Source organism: Anomaloglossus baeobatrachus, chromosome 5, assembly GCF_048569485.1.
Source record: "Anomaloglossus baeobatrachus isolate aAnoBae1 chromosome 5, aAnoBae1.hap1, whole genome shotgun sequence".
Classification (NCBI taxonomy): Eukaryota; Metazoa; Chordata; class Amphibia; order Anura; family Aromobatidae; genus Anomaloglossus; species Anomaloglossus baeobatrachus.
This window is the reverse complement of record NC_134357.1, coordinates 272,696,522-272,714,156: the sequence shown is the minus strand read 5'-3', so window position 1 is coordinate 272,714,156 and position 17,635 is coordinate 272,696,522. Positions and strand designations below refer to the sequence as shown.

The 17,635-nt window shown below is 45.6% G+C and overlaps 1 protein-coding gene across 1 annotated transcript in view; it reads right to left on the bottom strand.

The window, feature by feature from the left end:
• LOC142312740 (uncharacterized) overlaps positions 1 to 17,635 on the bottom strand; it is a 177,325-nt gene that overhangs the window by 6,382 nt on the left and 153,308 nt on the right. The window contains exons 21-24 of the mRNA XM_075351728.1: positions 13,525 to 13,607; positions 13,376 to 13,445; positions 13,250 to 13,290; positions 11,864 to 11,972 (exon numbers count right to left, since the gene is read on the bottom strand). Of these exons, the coding sequence (XP_075207843.1) occupies positions 11,864 to 11,972; positions 13,250 to 13,290; positions 13,376 to 13,445; positions 13,525 to 13,607 (303 nt within the window). The remainder of the gene's footprint in view (positions 1 to 11,863; positions 11,973 to 13,249; positions 13,291 to 13,375; positions 13,446 to 13,524; positions 13,608 to 17,635) is intronic.

Below are 17,635 nucleotides of genomic sequence, written 5' to 3'. Positions count from 1 at the left end.
TTCGTTAAATCTCTGTGTCGTCCCTGAATGATTTCAATTTTGCTAGCGTGTCTTGGTATTCCCAACCGTCTCGTCTCCCCCTCCCGCCAGAGCCCCCTCCTAGGTGATTCTCAGTTTACCCAGGCTGTCCTGGATATCGCTCAGGATATACCACTCCGAGTGAACAAAAGGTGCAATCAGGTTAATTATTTCTCCCTGTGTGAATTGGCTTTCAATAAAATGTCTCCATCTCACAAAAAACTTGGCTGTCAACCCATCTTTATCCCTCTCTGCTTCTAGTTTTTCCCACTTCAGAAGGTTGTGTAGTTCGCCCACAACCTCCTTTATGGATGGGCCCTCCCTTTGAATCCAGTGTTTTAAGATGCAACGCTTAGCTATCATGGCTATGTCATGCGTTATTGCGTATTTCCTCTTTTCCTGCGTGCTCGGTCCTCCTCCTACTCCTCCCTCAAAGGAGTGGAAAATCCACACCATTAAGTCTAGTTTGCTGAAAATTCCCCATGTTGACTGGGCAAATAGTCTGACTTGGTTCCAGAACCTAGCGATTGTCTCACATTCCCATAGCCCATGCAGCATATCCGTTTTCTCTTTTTGTCACTTAGGACACCACCTATCCCTACCTGGTATGTTGAAACCTATAATGGCCCTATGTAGAATCCTGAATTGAGTGTCTCTCCATCTCTCATTGGTAATATGTTTCCGCACTTGTACCCATCCTCTCAGTATATCATCCACCACTTCTTCCCTTCCCAATTGTTTCCCCCACGCTTTTAAAGTCCGACTATCCTCCCGTGAGATAAGCACCCCCCTTAGCGATCGATAAATTTTAGAGACATTTATACTTGTTACATCACATTCCAGTAACTCATCAATCGAACTTCTGTTCAGCTCTCTTCCAACCACACCCAGGTCTCCTATTATTCCATGTTTCAATTGTTCATACTGGATGACATGTGAGCTATTAAGGTTGTACTTATCCAACACTTCCCGACCTGTCATCCACCTCCTGTCCTCCACATTCATAACATCTATCATTCTCCTGACTCCCCTCTCTTTCCATCTAGTAAATAGCTTGTTTTCTCGTCCCAGGGGAAAATTTGGGAATGCCCAGGGGTTCAAGTACTTGGACACTTTCCATGAGAGCCCCAGTTTTTTCCTTACCGACTTCCATGTTAGCATGGTGTCTCGGAATATAATTGAGTTCCTTATGTGCCCTTCAACCCTGGATAGTGGGGAGTGCAGAATGGACGTCAGATCCCACGGTGACGCATATTTAGTTTCCATCGCATGATCTGAGTGCCTACTCGTTCCTCTCACCCAATCAATTACATGCCTCATGATACATACAAGATTATACCCTTGGACATCTGGAAAGTTTAGACCTCCCTCCTCTGCTGACTTCATCAGCGTACGCAGCTTTATTCTGGGTTTCCTTCCCCTCCACAGAAATTCTGTATACGCGGAGTTGAGCTTATTCACATCCTTTAGTTTTAGCAATAGCGGGATTGTCTGGAAGGGATACAGAAGCCTAGGAAAGCTCATCATTTTTATCAGGTGGCATCTTGCCAGTAATGGAAGTGGCAGACCTTTCCATCCCTTTAATTGAACTGTAATTTTCCTGATTAGCGGTCCATAATTCAAGTTATAGATTGTTTCCACCGATCTTCCTATATGCACTCCCAGGTATTTAATTGAAGATTGTGCTATAGGAATTCCACATAGACAGCCATCCCTTATTTGTCCCCCCATTGTCCCATGATGCCCCTTTAGGAACATGATCTCGCATTTTTTTTTGTTCAGTTTGAAACCGGAGAATGAACCAAATTTTTCAATCAAGGCAAGAGTCTGTGGCAAATCCGCACCGGGGTCCCCCATATAAAGTATGATGTCATCAGCAAAAAGCGCTGTCTTTACTTCTGAACCCCTTATCTTGATTCCTTTAAAGCTATTTTGTCCCTGTAGTATTCTTGACAACGGCTCGATTGCCAGGTTGAATAAAAGAGGAGATAATGGGCAGCCCTGTCTTGTTCCCTTCATCAAAGGGAACACGTCTGATAGAAAGCCCGGAGTGTGTACCCTAGCTCCCGAGTTGGCATAAAGGTTTCTAATGTAAAGTCTCATCTTGCCTACAATCCCTATGGCCTCCATTACCCTGTCTAACCACCCCCAATTTACATTATCAAACGCTTTTTCTGCGTCAAGTGTAACTAGGGCAGGTCTAGCCCCTCCCTCAGTGAGACCCAGTCTAACCGCGTCTACCACTAGAATTGTCTTTCGGATATTGGTAACGGCATTTCTCCCCTTAATAAACCCCACCTGGTGATTCGTAATGATCCTAGGTAAGATCTCGGCCAGTCTATTAGCCATGATCTTGGACATAATTTTTAAATCCTGATTTATGAGCGATATAGGTCTATAACTAGAGGGATCATCCAGGTCCTTGGTTCCCTTGGGGAGTAATTTAATATATGCTATGTTGGAATTTTTGGGTATTTCCGCCCCTCCCAGGAAAGCATTAAAGACTGAGGTTAGATCCGGCGAGATCAGATCCTTCAGAGCCTTATAGAATTCACTATTGAAACCGTCAGGTCCCGGTGCCTTGTTGGTGTTAAGCTCCCCAATTGTTCTCGTCACCTCCTCTACTGTGATATCTGCGTTTAAGGCACTCAAATCTTCCTCCGTCAAGCTAGGCATTTGGGCTTGTCTTAGCCACTCTGCCTCATCAGTCATGTCGTTATTCCCTGACCCATATAGTTTTCTATAGTAATCTCCCAACAGTTTATTAATGTCCTTAGGATCCGTAGTCACCTCTCCCCCCTTTGTTTTCAGTTTAGAGATCACTGTCATCTTTCTGCTGCCCCTTGCCAGATTGGCCAACATCCTTCCCGCCTTGTTGCCAAACCTATGTAAGTCAACCTCCTTGTGCAACCAGAATAGTTGTTCCTTTTTTTGGCCCATTCGTCAAATCCCTCTTTTGCCTCCAGCCATCTGCCTTTTGTCATGGGAGATCTATTTGTCACATAATTTGTATATGCTACCCGTACTGCTTCACTATGGAAATTATAATTCTCATTGGTTTTCCGTTTGATCATGGCTGCGTACCCCACCAGACGGCCCCTTAGGACCGCTTTTGCCGTTTCCCAAAATATCACTGGGGACTCTCTATGTTCCTTATTGTCCTCTGCGAATTCTCCCCACCACTCCTGTAGCACCTTATGGAAATTATCTTGCCTGAGAAGGAACGATGGGAATCTCCATATGATATCGGTACCTCTCCTGAATTTCTCTCTAATGCCCAATCTCACCGGACTATGATCAGAGATCACCATATTCTCTATCACACAATCTTGCGTTCCACTCAGTAAATCCTGCGAGATCCAGAACTGATCAATACGTGACCAGCTATCATGAGGGTGAGAGAAGTGTGTATACTCTCTGTCATGTGGGTGAGTTAGTCTCCAGATGTCTTTCAGTCCTACGTCTTCTAATGTTACATCCCTATTGTCTAAACTCCTGCCCACATTAGCTGTCCCCTCCTCGCCCCTCCTCCTATCTTCAGCTGAGTCTGGGACGGTGTTAAAATCGCCTCCCACTATAATGTTAGCCTCCCCATCTGCTAATATGGTGGCCTTTATGTCATCATGAAATGTGATTTGTTGTGAATTTGGGCCATAGACATTATAAATACTGAGTTTACCCGCTGGACTAACGATTGTTAAGTGCTGCCACCTTCCATGGTCGTCTGCCTCATGTGCCACTACCTCATGACTGAATTGTTTATTTATTAGAATCATAGTGCCCGCTTTTCTACCTTGTGCCGCTGCCCCGTAAACGGTGCCCACCCAATGTTTCTTCATGCAGAAAAAGTCCTCCCCCCCCAAGTGGGTTTCCTGTAATAAGGCAATGTCTGTCTTTAGTCTTTTCAGATGTCTCAATATCATTGCTCGTTTGTTAGGTGATCTCAGCCCTTTAACATTCCACGTAGTTATCTGTATCATGTTAACCTGTGTATTCTGCTTTTACTACTCCCTCCCCTATGGGCCCCTGCATCAAGGAAGACGAGATGTTCGACACTAGAATCACAGTTGGTACCACAAAATCGACACTCCCTTTCCCCACCTTGCAAATATAACAAATACAACAAAAAGCATGTAACTGTAAAACATATTTTCCCTTCCGAGAAATCCACGGCGCTTCCCGCCACGTTGGTGAGCTCCCCTATTCCTAGCCAAAATATGTAGCTCCCTAATCACCCCCCAAAAAATATATGTTCTATCCCCGGACTAACTGGAATAAGCCTTTGAAAATTATGCAAAAATTAGCACAGTATGTCAAAACCTCAGCAAGATTCTCCAGTCCTACTTATCTCTGACTCCAGGTAGCCATCAGTCCGCCCAGAACAGGCCCACTTCATTTGAATTCGGATGATGTTCCTGGACAAAGGAGAAAAAGAAAAAAAGAAAAAAAGACCAAGGGGAGAGAAGATGGAGAAAGAAAGAAGAAGAACAAAAAAAAAAAAAAAAAAAAAAAGAGGAGAGGGGGGGGGGGGGAAGAGGACCCAGACTTTGGGATGTTTTCCTCTCTTTTCTCCCTTCCCCCTCCTCCTCTCACCTCCCCAACCCTCTCTCCGTAATGCATCCTCCTCAACGCCTCTCCCTGTTTGGGAAGAGAAAAAAAAACAGGCAAAAAAAGGAAAAACAATGAGCGAGTTCCAGTTCAGGTATCATGGTTTCTCTCCAAGGGTTGGTTCCTGTGTTCCAGGCGAGAATTATGCTGTCGACCCGGGCTTGGCCTCCTTTCCTCCCTGGTCTCGACTTGCTTTTGTCCCCCAAGACGTCCCACATCTCTTCCTGAGCTTGTGGGGGATCCTCTTCTATTATTCCCTTCTCCACTAGCTCCTTTTTCTTGCCTTTCTGACCTAGTCTTGTTGAGCTCTGCCATGAGAATGTTTTCTGCTTCTTTGTAGTCCTTGTAGTATACAAACGAGCCATTGGGGTTTCTAACTTTCAGTGTAGCAGGGTATAATAGCTGGCACTTTACTTTTTTGTTGTACAGAAATGAGCAAATTTTGGTAAATTCTTTTCTCCTTCTGGATACTTCCGCTGAATAATCCCCAAAAATTAGCAGTCTGTTGCCTTGATATTGTAGTGGACGCTTTCGTTCTCTAAAGGCCCTCAATATTTCCTCCTTATGCTTATAATCAAGGTATTTGACAATCACCTGCCTGGCTCTTATCGGGGTATTCTTGTTTGAGTTTTGGCCCTCTCCCTTATTCGCCTCCTGGTGTCTCAGTGGACCCACTCTGTGGGCTCTTTCAACTCTGAATTTCGCCTTTATGCCCAGGGCCTGCGGTAGCTCCAACTCGCATATATTATCCAACTGTCCAATCGACACAGACTCTGGCAACCCGACTATACGTAGGTTGTTTCGTCTCGATCTGTTTTCCAAATCGTCCGCTTTATCCTTCAAGTATTCATTAGATTTTGCTAGAGCTGCTATTTGTGCTTGCATAGCCAGTATTGTCTCCTCGGAGTCAGATATTCTCTGCTCTGATTCTGCCAGTCTAGAGGCATGGGCATTTATCTGTTTTTGCATATTAGCTAATGATGTTTGTATGGCTGCCTCAATAGCCACTTTAACCTCTTTTGACAAGTGTGATGTCACTTCTTCAGCCAGTTTTTTATAGTCCACATTAAGCTTTTGTGTGTACTTGTCTTGGCCTGCAGGTGGTGCTGTTTTCTTAGTTCTCTTTGTCTGGACTGGGCCACCACCTCCATCCCCCAATAGCTTGCAGGCTTGTGATGTTGGTGTAGTAAGCTGCTTTTTGTTTCCTTTGGAAGGGGTACTATGAATTCTTGCATTTGACTTCCTGTGAGTCTGAGTGGGATTAATCTCCCTGTACTGTTTGTCAGTTTCATCCTCCAACACTGCTGTGTCTCTGAGCTGCCCTGCTTTGCCTGCATCTTCTCTCCCCTCTGCCTCCATATCCCCTTCATCCTCCCATTGCGATCCACCATCATCAGTCCCCTGCATCCACCTCTCTCCTGCTGTGTCCTCCTGTGACTCCTCGCTCATATCTTCCTTATCTCCTGTCTCCTTGCTCATATCTCCCTTATCTCTCCCCTTCCAGCTCTGTGTTTGCTTTTCTGAGTCTCTCACCATGCGTTCAGGCTCCTCCCCCATCAGGCTCGGCGCCATTATCTTATCTTCTCCCCTGTCCATATCAAAGCTTCTCCAGGCTGACTCACCGCTCCCAGAGCTTCTCAGGAGGTACCGTTCCATAGCTGTCTGCTTTAGGTAACCTCCTGTGCTGCTCTCTGTTTGGTGGCTCGTCCGGGGGGTCTGTTTTTAGTCGGTTTCTGTGAGGGGTGGCAGGAGCTTCTCCTCTATGCTTCCACCTCAGCCAGGACAGGAACCGGAAAAAATTTTTCTTTTTTAAACACAAAAATGTTACTTTAGCCATAAAAATTAGTATTTTCACAAGGGTATCAGGAAAAATGCATCATAAAATGTATCGTGCATTTTCTCCTGAGTACGCAGATACCTCATATGTGGTGGAAATCAAATGTTTGGGCGCACGGCAGGACTCGGAAGGCAAGGAGCGCCATTTGAATTTTTGAGTGCAAAATTAGCTGCACTCATTAGCGGACGCCATGTCGGGTTTGAAGACTCCCTGAGGTGCCTAAACAATGGAGCTCCCCCATAAGTGACCCCATTTTGGAAACTAGAGCCCTCAAATATTTTTTCTAGATGTTTGATGTGCACTTTGAACCCCTGGGGGCTTCACAGAAGTTCATAACGTTGAGCCGTGAAAAGAAACATTTTTTTTTTTTTACCACAAAACTGTTGCTTCAACCAGGTAGCTTTTTTATCACAAGGGTATCAGGAAAAAATGCACCATAAAATGTATTGTGCATTTTCTCCTGAGTACGCAGATACCCCATATGTGGTGGAAATCAAATGTTTGGGCGCACGGCAGGACTCGGAAGGCAAGGAGCGCCATTTCACAGCAAAATTGGTTGGAATTATTAGCGGACGCCATGTTGCGTTTGGAGACCCCCCTGAAGTGCCTAAACAATGGAGCTCCCCCAAAATTGACCCCATTTTGGAAACTAGACCCCTCATGGAATTTATCTGGAGGCTTCACAAACGTTTGTAATGTTCAGCCGTGAAAATATTTTATTCTTTTTTTTACCACAAAATTGTTTTTTCAAACAGGTAGCTTTTTTTTCCACAAGGGTATCAGGAAAAAATACACCATAAAATGTATTGTGCAATTTCTCCTGAGTACAACGATACCTCATATGTGGTGGAAATCAATTGTTTGGGCGTACGGCGAAGCTCAGAAGAGAAGGAGCGCCATTTCACAGTAAAATTGATTGGATTTATTAGCAGACGCCATGTTTCATTTGGAGACCCCCTGAGGTGCCTAAACAATGGAGCTCCCCCACATGTGATCCCATTTTGGAAACTAGACCCCCCCCATACAAAAAAAATTAGTTTGGCGAAATAAAAAATACAGACATCAGTTAAAAAAAAAAAAAATAAAAATGAGCGCCTGCCACTAAGACCAGCGCCAAACGTGAGAGCAATGCACGAGTCTCGCATCGTATCATCCACTGCAGTCTGGAAGCGAGCAACTGCGCTGGATAATGCGATGCGAGAGGGCGGGGCGGCAGATGAGAAAGGGCGCAGCGGGTGGAGGAGCGGCAGAGGATGGGAAAGGGCGCAGCGGATGGATGGGAAATGGCGCAGCGGATGGAGGAGCGGCAGAGGATGGGGGGGGGAGGTGAGATTGGGATACCTACCTTACAGGATGGATCTAGGCAGCAGGATCACAGCACACAGAAAAGGCAGCAGATGAAGGAGGCAACAGATTGAGGAGGGTGAGGGGGCAGTAGATGGAAAATGGGAGAGAGCAGGCAGCAGATCGGGGAGGGGGGCAGAGTCTGATGGGAGAGAGAGATGGCACATGGAGGAGGGGGGGCCCCGGGGGGAGGGTCCCTTGCAGCACCTGTGGGGGGAGGGTGGCTTGCAGCACATGTGGGGGGAGGGTGGCTTGCAGCACATGTGGGGGGAGGGTGGCTTGCAGCACATGTGGGGGGAGGGTGGCTTGCAGCACATGTGCTGCAAGCCAGCCACCCTCCCCCCACATGTGCTGCAAGCCAGCCACCCTCCCCCCACATGTGCTGCAAGCCACCCTCCCCCCACATGTGCTGCAAGCCACCCTCCCCCCACATGGGGGGAGGGTGGCTTGCAGCACATGGAGGGATAGGAGGTGTGGCGATGGAGAAGGGGCAGCCGATGAAGGAGGAGGCGGCGGCGGCCGCTGATCGGGAACAGTGGGGGCCGATTCGGGGGCAGCAGCGGCTGAAAAAGGTGGGTGCGACGGCGGCGGGGACAGTGGCGAGCGTGGCGGCGGGGACAGCGGTGGATCGGGAGCGGCGGCGGGGACAGCGGTGGAGCGGGAGCATGGCGCCGGGGACAGCGGTGGATCGGGAGCGTGGCGCCGGGGACAGTGGCGAGCGTGGCGCCGGGGACAGCGGTGGATCGGGAGCGTGGCGCCGGGGACAGCGGTGGATCGGGAGCGTGGCGCCGGGGACAGCGGTGGATCGGGAGCGTGGCGCCGGGGACAGCGGTGGATCGGGAGCGTGGCGCCGGGGACAGCGGTGGATCGGGAGCGTGGCGCCGGGGACAGCGGTGGATCGGGAGCGTGGCGCCGGGGACAGCGGTGGATCGGGAGCGTGGCGCCGGGGACAGCGGTGGAGCGGGAGCGTGGCGCCGGGGACAGCGGTGGAGCGGGAGCGTGGCGCCGGGGACAGCGGTGGAGCGGGAGCGGTGGCGGGGACAGCGGTGGAGCGGGAGCGGCGGCAGGGACAGCGGTGGATCGGGAGCGTGGCGCCGGGGGCAGCGGTGGATCGGGAGCGTGGCGCCGAGGACAGCGGTGGATCGGGAGCGTGGCGCCGGGGACAGCGGTGGATCGGGAGCGTGGCGGCGGGGACAGCGGTGGATCGGGAGCAGCGGCGGGGCGATCGGGGACAGGGGCAGGCGGCGGGGGCAGCAACTTACCGCTGTCCTCGGCTTCCAGGGACGGTCACAGGCCGCAGATCCACATTGATTGGAGAGAGTGGTCACAAGACCGGTCTCTCCAATCAGAGCTGGGGGCGGGTGAAGCATCGATCACCCAGCTCCAGCCAATGGCCAGTGCTACAGCAGCACTGATCAGGGCTGGATTTCAATGTTCCAGCCATTTTCAATGGCTGGAACATTACAGTGACTGTAATTGGCTGAGCGGCGTACGTCAGCCAATCACAGCCTCTGTAGCTTCGGGGAGGAGGTACCACCCCTCCTGAGGTCAGGCAGAGGTCCCCTCCTTCCCGAATCTACCGTTTAATTAAACAAATTTCACTCCCCGGGGCTCCTGGACCCCGATTTAGCCATGACGTACTGGGTACGTCTTGGGTCGTTTAGCACCATGTCACCATAACGTACCCAGTACGTCAAAGGTCGTTAAGGGGTTAAAAGGCAGGACCAAGAAAACAATGCACATAAATACAAAAGGTATTAGGGCCCACGCTCATCAGCCCAAAATGGTTCACAAAGCATCAAAAGAATCAAATTTGAATTTGAAATCAATGAGCCATAAGCCAAAGACACTCACCAATCAATACTGACTGCTCGGCGTGGCGTGCTTCGACACGCACGTTTCGTGTTTAATCTTCATTATATTTGAGCCTGATTTAACCCCTTAAGGTGTGGTCTGTTTTGCTGGCATTTGACTGGGTCTGCTATGTGAATCTGCATTTTTTCTTAACAATATAATATTAATTTAATTGTACTCTATTATATGCAGTTCACATTGAGCATTCCCACTATGTATTGGGATTTATTTATGTCAATTTTGCCAGCGGTCTTTGACCTTTTTCCCTGAAGGGTTTCCTCAGGATATTCACTATCTTGCGCTTTAACCATTGTTTGGGCTTAGACAGTGCCTTTGATCTCATTTTGATTTTATCTTTATACCATCCCATCTGCTGACTATTCGGGGTGATTTGTTTTTGTATTGTCTAAAATATTTCTTGTATCTAAAAATGTATTCTATCCCTCTTATGGCTGTAATTTTTGTTAATAAAAATTTGATTGGATATTTCAAGAGGTTGATTTATTTTGCATCATTTCGGCCATTTTGTGGCTTCACTAGTGGACCCCCATTTCTCCTGTTTTCTCACATTGTACATTATGGAGTTTAGTGATCTTGGATAATTAACTATGATAGGACCTAGCGTCCCATTTCTTGTTATCGATGTAAGAAGTGTGTTGTCATCAGTGGAGAGTATGTGGAATAAATGTAAAGTTTCATCATCCTATCTCGTTTCTTTCTGGGTAAAGCCAAAGACTTATCAGCAGCCCTTTGTATATATTAAATATAGTACATCACAAAAGTGAGTACACCCCTCTCATTTTTGTAAATATTTTATATCTTTTCATGGGACAACACTGAAGATATGACACTTTGATACAATGTAAAGTAGTCGGTGTATCACTTGTATAACTGTAAATTTGGTGTGCCCTCTACATAACTCCACACATATTGAAGCAAAACATTATCTCCTTCCTACATATTCCAACATGATAACGACCCCAAACACATCCAAACAACCACTGCCCTTCTAAAGAAACTGAGGGTAAAAGGTGCTGGACTGACCAAACATATCTCCAGCCCTAAACCCTATTGAGCATCATTGGGGCATCCTCAAACGGAAGGTAGAGAAGCACAAGATCTCTAACATCCAACAGCTCCGTAATGACATCTTAGAGGAGTGGAAGAGGATTCCAGTGGCTCCTGTGAAGCTCTAGTGAACTCCATGCCCTAGAGAGTTAAGGCAGTGCTTGGAAATTATCAGTTTTACTTAGGGGTGTACTCACTTTTATTGCCAGTGGTTTAGACATTAATGGCTGTGTGTTGACTTACTAAGGCTGGTTTCACACTACGTCTTTTTAACATCCGTCAAAAACGTTTTTTTAACGGAAGTACGGATCCTGTGCAAATCCGTTTTCATGTCAATGCATTTTCAATGGACTCTCGTCCACCTGCGTTTGCGTCCGTTAGACGCAGGATCCGTCCTTTTGCGTTATTTTAACATGTTTCAAAAACTCAACATGTAGCGTTTTTGAGCTCCGTCCAAATACTGCAAATTGCTGGATCCTGACTATAACGCACGCAAACGTAGGTGAACGTTGCATGCTGATAGACAGGATCCTGCATTTGGACTGAGCATGTGGCCGAAGAGTGAGTCAGTCAGTCAGTCAGTCTCTCTCTCTCTCTCTCTCTCTCTCTCTCTCTCTCTCTCTCTCTCTCTCTCTCTCTCTGTGCAAGCAGCCCGGCTCCGCTGGCAGCAGCAGACTCGTAACCAAGATAAATATCGGGTATCCAAGGCCGATGTTTACCTTAGTTACCAGCGTCTGCAGCTGTCAGAAGCCTCCTCCCACTCTAGTTACCCTCACTCACGATCACATGACTACAATGCCCGCCCCGAAACATCCACTGCAGGATCCTACAAAATAACATATGCGTTTGCATACGTTATTTGCTATAAAAGCAGGATCCGTACTTCCGTTAAAAAAACGTTTTCAACGGATGTTAAAAACACGTAGTGTGAAACCAGCCTTAGAGAGCACATCAAATCTACACAGTTAATTAAGCTGTACACTGACTACTTGTATCAAAGAGTCATATCTTCAGTGTTGTCCCAGGAAAAGATATAATATATTTACAAATATGTGTACTCACTTTTGTGATATACTGTAGATACACATTTTATACCACGGAATTTATTACAAAATTTCATTAATTTGTTATTACCACCTGTGCCATTATCTAACAGAATGCCGCCCTCATTACACTGCTGAGCACCTGTCACGTAGGACTCTTCTTCTTTAACTTCCACTTTAATATGCGTCAGATCTTCCCCCTGATTTAAAATTTTTAGAAATTAGAACTTAATTTTACAATTAAGCAAACAGCTGAAAAAGTCTATCGGCCCATTTACACCGGCCCATATTCAGGAACGAGCGTTTCTAGCAATTGTTTCCCATTTAGTGGCCTGTGTAAACAGGTCTGCAATTAACGAGAAACGCTTGTTCGTTGGGTGAAATTACTTTTAAAATTGCTTAAAATTCATCATTCTGTTCAAGCATCACATCTGCTGCCAGGAATATAATGTTCAAATCGCATTTGTGATCATTCTGTGAGCACAGACGTGTGGTTGGCATGGCTAAACAGGCTATTAAACCATCGCTGTTTGGCTTGTATACAGCCGATTGGCCACAGTCTGGCTAAATGGAGCACATCTGACATTCAGTCTGAGTATGGACTGAGAGGTAAATGAGGTTATGTTGGGATCAGGTGACCTGTAGTCATTTCGGCCATCATGGTCCCTACTCAGACCGTACATGTCAAACATGTGAAATCAGCCAACAATATAAGATAGAATATATAAGACACTATTAAAAAGCGTGTGCTGTGGAACCTCGGTTTACGAGTAACCCGGTTTGCTATACGAGCAAAGCTTGCTGTAAATTTGTAACTCAGTTTACGAGCAAGCTTTGCTGTACGAGCAAATACTCACCGCACACACTTCCGGTTCCGTACTTTCACCACGCTCTGACCCGCTCTTGCAGTCCACACAAACACACACACATAGTATGCTCACCTTACCTTCTTTTCCATCGCTGGCCTCCCGATCCTTGTAGATCGCCGGTACAGGATGTGTATCGGTAACCATCGCGACGATGGAGGAACATCCGCTGTCAGCCGCTTCTCAAAGGCAGCGCGCTGACCAATCAGAGGCAAGCGGATCTTGCCTTTGACGTCAGCGCTCTGGCAGCGGAAGCTCCTCCATCGTCGCGATGGTTACCTGATACACATCCTGTACCGGCGAATTACAAGAACCAGGAGACTGGCGATGGAATGGAAGGTAAGGTGAGCATAATGTGTTTGTGCGTGTTTGTGCGTGTGTGTTTGTGTGTGTTTCTGCATGTTTGTGCATGTGTGGAATGGTACAATAGAGGACCAGGATGGGACATTGAACAAGTTGTGGAACAAATTGTCTGAGCTTGCGTTATTTCCTATGGGAAATTTTGCTTGGCTAGATGAGTAACTTGGTTTACAAGCACATCGCCAGAACGGATTGTTTTCGTAAACCAAGGTTCCACTGTATACCTGATAATATGGGAAATGGTGATTTACCTGTTGACAATCCTCTGGTAGATTTCTCTCACTGGATACATCTGTAGAAAGCACAAACAGGTTTATTTTGGTGACCCTCAAAACTAATATCTGCTACACAACCTATAAAATCATTAACCTTCTTACCCCAATTAGCCCTCATGTACATCTCATCTTCTTCATCTACCTCAACTTTAATACCAAGCAGATCATCATCCTAAACGAACAAGAAATCATTAAAATATCACTGTGAACCTATGACATTGTTATAATTGATGAAACTTCTGCTCATCTACCTGGTCCCTGTGATAGGTACTGTGATATTCCTTTAGTAAATCCTGGGAATACAGAGGACTTGGGCTTCTTTTACTGGATCCATCTGTAAGAGTGAGTAAAGACATTTGCTATATTTCATGCTTATCCCCTTAATGACTGCCAATACACACTTTAGAATAAGAAACACATAATTAGCACCAAATTCCCCCTGCCTGGCTGCTAACTTACATCCAGGATATATGGGAGCGCTGCGACAGGCTAATCACAGCCTGTGATCACTGCGATTAGTCTATCAAAGCCCCACTAAATGGGTACAGAAAGCTAAACTCTCCCGCAGCTCACCCGCTGTAGAAAATACCCCTAAAATTACGAGTAGATTCATCACAGAATTGACAATTGAAAACGTAGTGTCCACTCCCGGATACTGCAGAAGAGCTCCAATTCAGAAGAGGAGAATGTTTTTCAGTAGTCGGCAGCCGCCAATAAACAATGAATGGAGCTGCGCATTTCAGCTGCTTTCCATGTGGACGCCACTAGACCTTGTAGCAGCTAATCAGTGGGGGTGCCCGGTGGTGGACTCTCACCGATTGGATATTGATGACCTATCAAACAGGTCATCAAAATATTCTAACTGGATAACCCTTTTAACCCCTTCCCAACGGCCAATTTTCTGTTTTTGCGGTTTCGTTTTTTTAATTATTTTTATTCTTCCATTAACATAGCTGTGTCAGGGATTTCTTTTGCAGAATAAATGGTACTTTTGAATTATGCCATCCATTTTACCATGTAATGTACTGGAAAGCAGGCAACAAAGTTCCAAGTATGGTGAAATAGTGAAAAAAAAGTCCAATTCACAATTTGTTTTGGGGGTTTTCATTTATAGCATTAATTTTATGGTAAAAAATACCTGGTAATACGATTCTCCAGGACAGTACAATTACGGTGATACCAAAGAAGCATCATTTTTCATTTATTTAGGTGGTGAAGGCTTATTTTTAGCGCCCTGAGCCGATGATTTTATTGATATAAACTTGGGGTAGATACAATGTTTTCTTTTTTGTTATTGCCGTGGCGGAAAACCCACAATTTAGATTGAGCCCCAATAGGGACAGTGTTACTGATGTATATAAAGTGCTGTGGAATTAATGGCGTTATATAAGTGTATACATATTATTAATTAATATTTAACTGGCGTTTTGATTTTTCTTCTTTATTACGCCATTTTCAAATCTAATTAATTTATTTTATATTTTGATAGATCGGGCTTTCTCAAATGCAGCGACACCAAATATGTGTACGGTATTTTTTCCTGAAAAAAATTATTTTTTTTTAATGGAGAAGGGGGAACATTTTAAAACTTTTAATTTTATTTTTTATTGTATTTGTTAGTCCCCTTAGGCGACTTGACCTTGCTCAGTGTAGAGAGGAGGGTGTCTTTTTTTCTCCTCTACATGATGCTGCCTAATTCTGATTGATCAATGTGAACCCCATCCATGTGAAGAAGTACAAGCCCCCAGAGCCAAATCTTTCTCTTGGGGAAAAAAAGAACTCTTTACACTGGTTGATTTTCCAAAAGAAGAAGATGAATGGTTCTAGATGTGCAGATGGCTGATTAGGGTCAACTACTTTGGGCTCTCTATTTACTAGAGGCTGGAAACCACAAAGTTGTTTGGAGGAAATTATACCTTCTGAAGGGTACGTTACATGCTGCGACATCGCTAACGATATATCGTCGGGGTCACGGTGTTTGTGACGCACATCCGGCGCCGTTAGCGACATCGCAGCGTGTAAAACCTCTGAGCGACCTAAAACGATCGCAAGAGAGGTAAAAATTGTTGATATTAGAGAGGTCGCTCCAACACCAAAAATCATTGACAGGTGAGTAGCGATGTTGTTAGTCGTTCCTGCGGCAGCACACATCGCTATATGTGACACCGCAGGAACGAGGAAACTCACCGTACCTGCGTCCCGCCAGTAATGAGGAAGGAAGGAGGTGGGCAGGATGTTTGGCCCGCTCATCTCCGCCCCTCCTCTGCTATTGGGCGGCCACTTAGTGACGTTGAACGAACCGCCCCCCTTAGAAAGGAGGTGGTTCGCCGGCCACAGCGACGCCGCTAGGCAGGTAAGTCCGTGTGATGGGTGTTAGCGATGTTGTGTGCCACGAGCAGCGATTTGCCTGTGTCGCACAACCGACGTGGGTGGGTACGCTCGCTAGCGATATCGGTACCGATATCGCAGCGTGTAAAGTACCCTTAAGATCTCTGCCACCTGACTCTGGGAAAGTAGACTGTTTAATTTATAGTGCTGTAATAAATAAAGGGATACAAAATGAATTTATAATGGCCTCTAGTTTTAGCGCTTTAGAGCTAGCATAGCCACATCTTTTAGCAGGTGAGGGGTAGAACAAAATATCACTTGTGGCCATCCTGACTGTATAAAGTATGAAGATGAAAAAAATGCTTCAATATGTTCTATTTTACTCAAAGCTTAATCTAGGCAGAACATGGCGTCCAGCAGGATTTAATGTGCAGACTATGGCTAGTCAAAGTGGACTGCATGCTAACTGGTTTACATAGGCGTAGGACTGTGCAGATGCCTTTATAACTGTAGAACAGTTACTCAGCAATGTGGATTTAAATGGACAACGTCACTTCAACATACTTTGTATAAATGAATACTGTTTCCCCGAAAATAAGACCTACCCCGAAAATAAGCCCTAGCATGATTTTACAGGATTTTGGGAGTATACTTGAAATATAAGCTCTATGCTAAAAGTAAGCCCTAATAGAGTCAGGGCCGGTGTTGGGATGAGGCAAATTAGGCAACTGCCTAGGGCCCCCACTCTCTTAGGGGCTCCCAACGCATATGTGCTGAGGTTAAGACTAGAGTTGAGCGAGTATCTAACCATTTGTACTCACTATACTCATAACGAGTACTGCCTAATACTCGCATATTCATTCCAAATAGCATGTGCAATGCACATCAATGGGGAAATACTCGCAATGTAATGAGTAACCTGAATTTCGCACTATTCACTACTTGCACAAATAGTACGGCATTCGGGTTACTCATTACATTGCGAGTATTCCCCATTGACTTGCATTGCACATGCTATTAGGAACGAACACCCGAGTATTAGACAGTATTTGTTATGAGTATAGCGAGTACAACTAGTTAGGTACTCACTCAACTCTAGTTAAGACTGCTTGAGGATCTTTGGTGACATCTTGGTCATGTGACCATAAGGTCAAGAAAAGATTATTTAACTATGGGAGTCTAGAGGAACTGAAGAGGAGACAGGCTGGTATGCAGAGCCGGATTTAGAGGGAAGGGGGGGGGATGGACAATTTCTGAGGACCCCCACTCTCTTACAGGCCCCCAGCGTTGCTACTCTGAGTTTAAGACTGGTGAAGAAGCTTTGGGGTCATTCCGTGTTAAGTGGACCAGTTTTAAAAATCGTCCCCACTCGACGTTCTCCGATTTTGCTGAAAATTTATAAGGATGTACACGTATGTTTGAAAAGAGGTTCTGTAAATTTTTAGGGCCAGATCTCAAATATATTGGGCACTGTTGACTTTTCACTGGAGGCCCCCCCCAAGCCTGCGACTTCAGCTAAGAGGATTTTGCAAACTTTGGCACATAGCCATTAGAGTTCTATACTGGCTATGATGCTGAAATTTGGCATACTAGCTCAACTTTTGCTGCTAAACGCGATAAAATTATTACCGGCTATGACAAAACAATATTTCGGCCGCAATTTTGTGTCAAAGTAGCTTGCAAAACGCCTCGCATAAAATTTATGCAAAACTTTGCCCATATATAACTCAAGACCAAAAACCAATAGGAACTATTGCTTTACCCTGTACAACAAACATCTTCATGACTTTGCATTGCTGCAATATCACGGTCAAAGCATATGTATTTGTGGAAATATTCACACCCACATATGATGACAAACTTAAAAAAAACGAATTTTACCTATTTTTAGGTCAAATTTCCCAAAAAGGGTACCCCTAAAATATATTAATTCTGTTATCATTTGAAAGAGCACATTTTTCTCTACAAGGATTATTGGGTTTTTTTTTTGGAGTCTCTCCATTTAAGAAAAGAAAAATGCCACTGAACATGGTG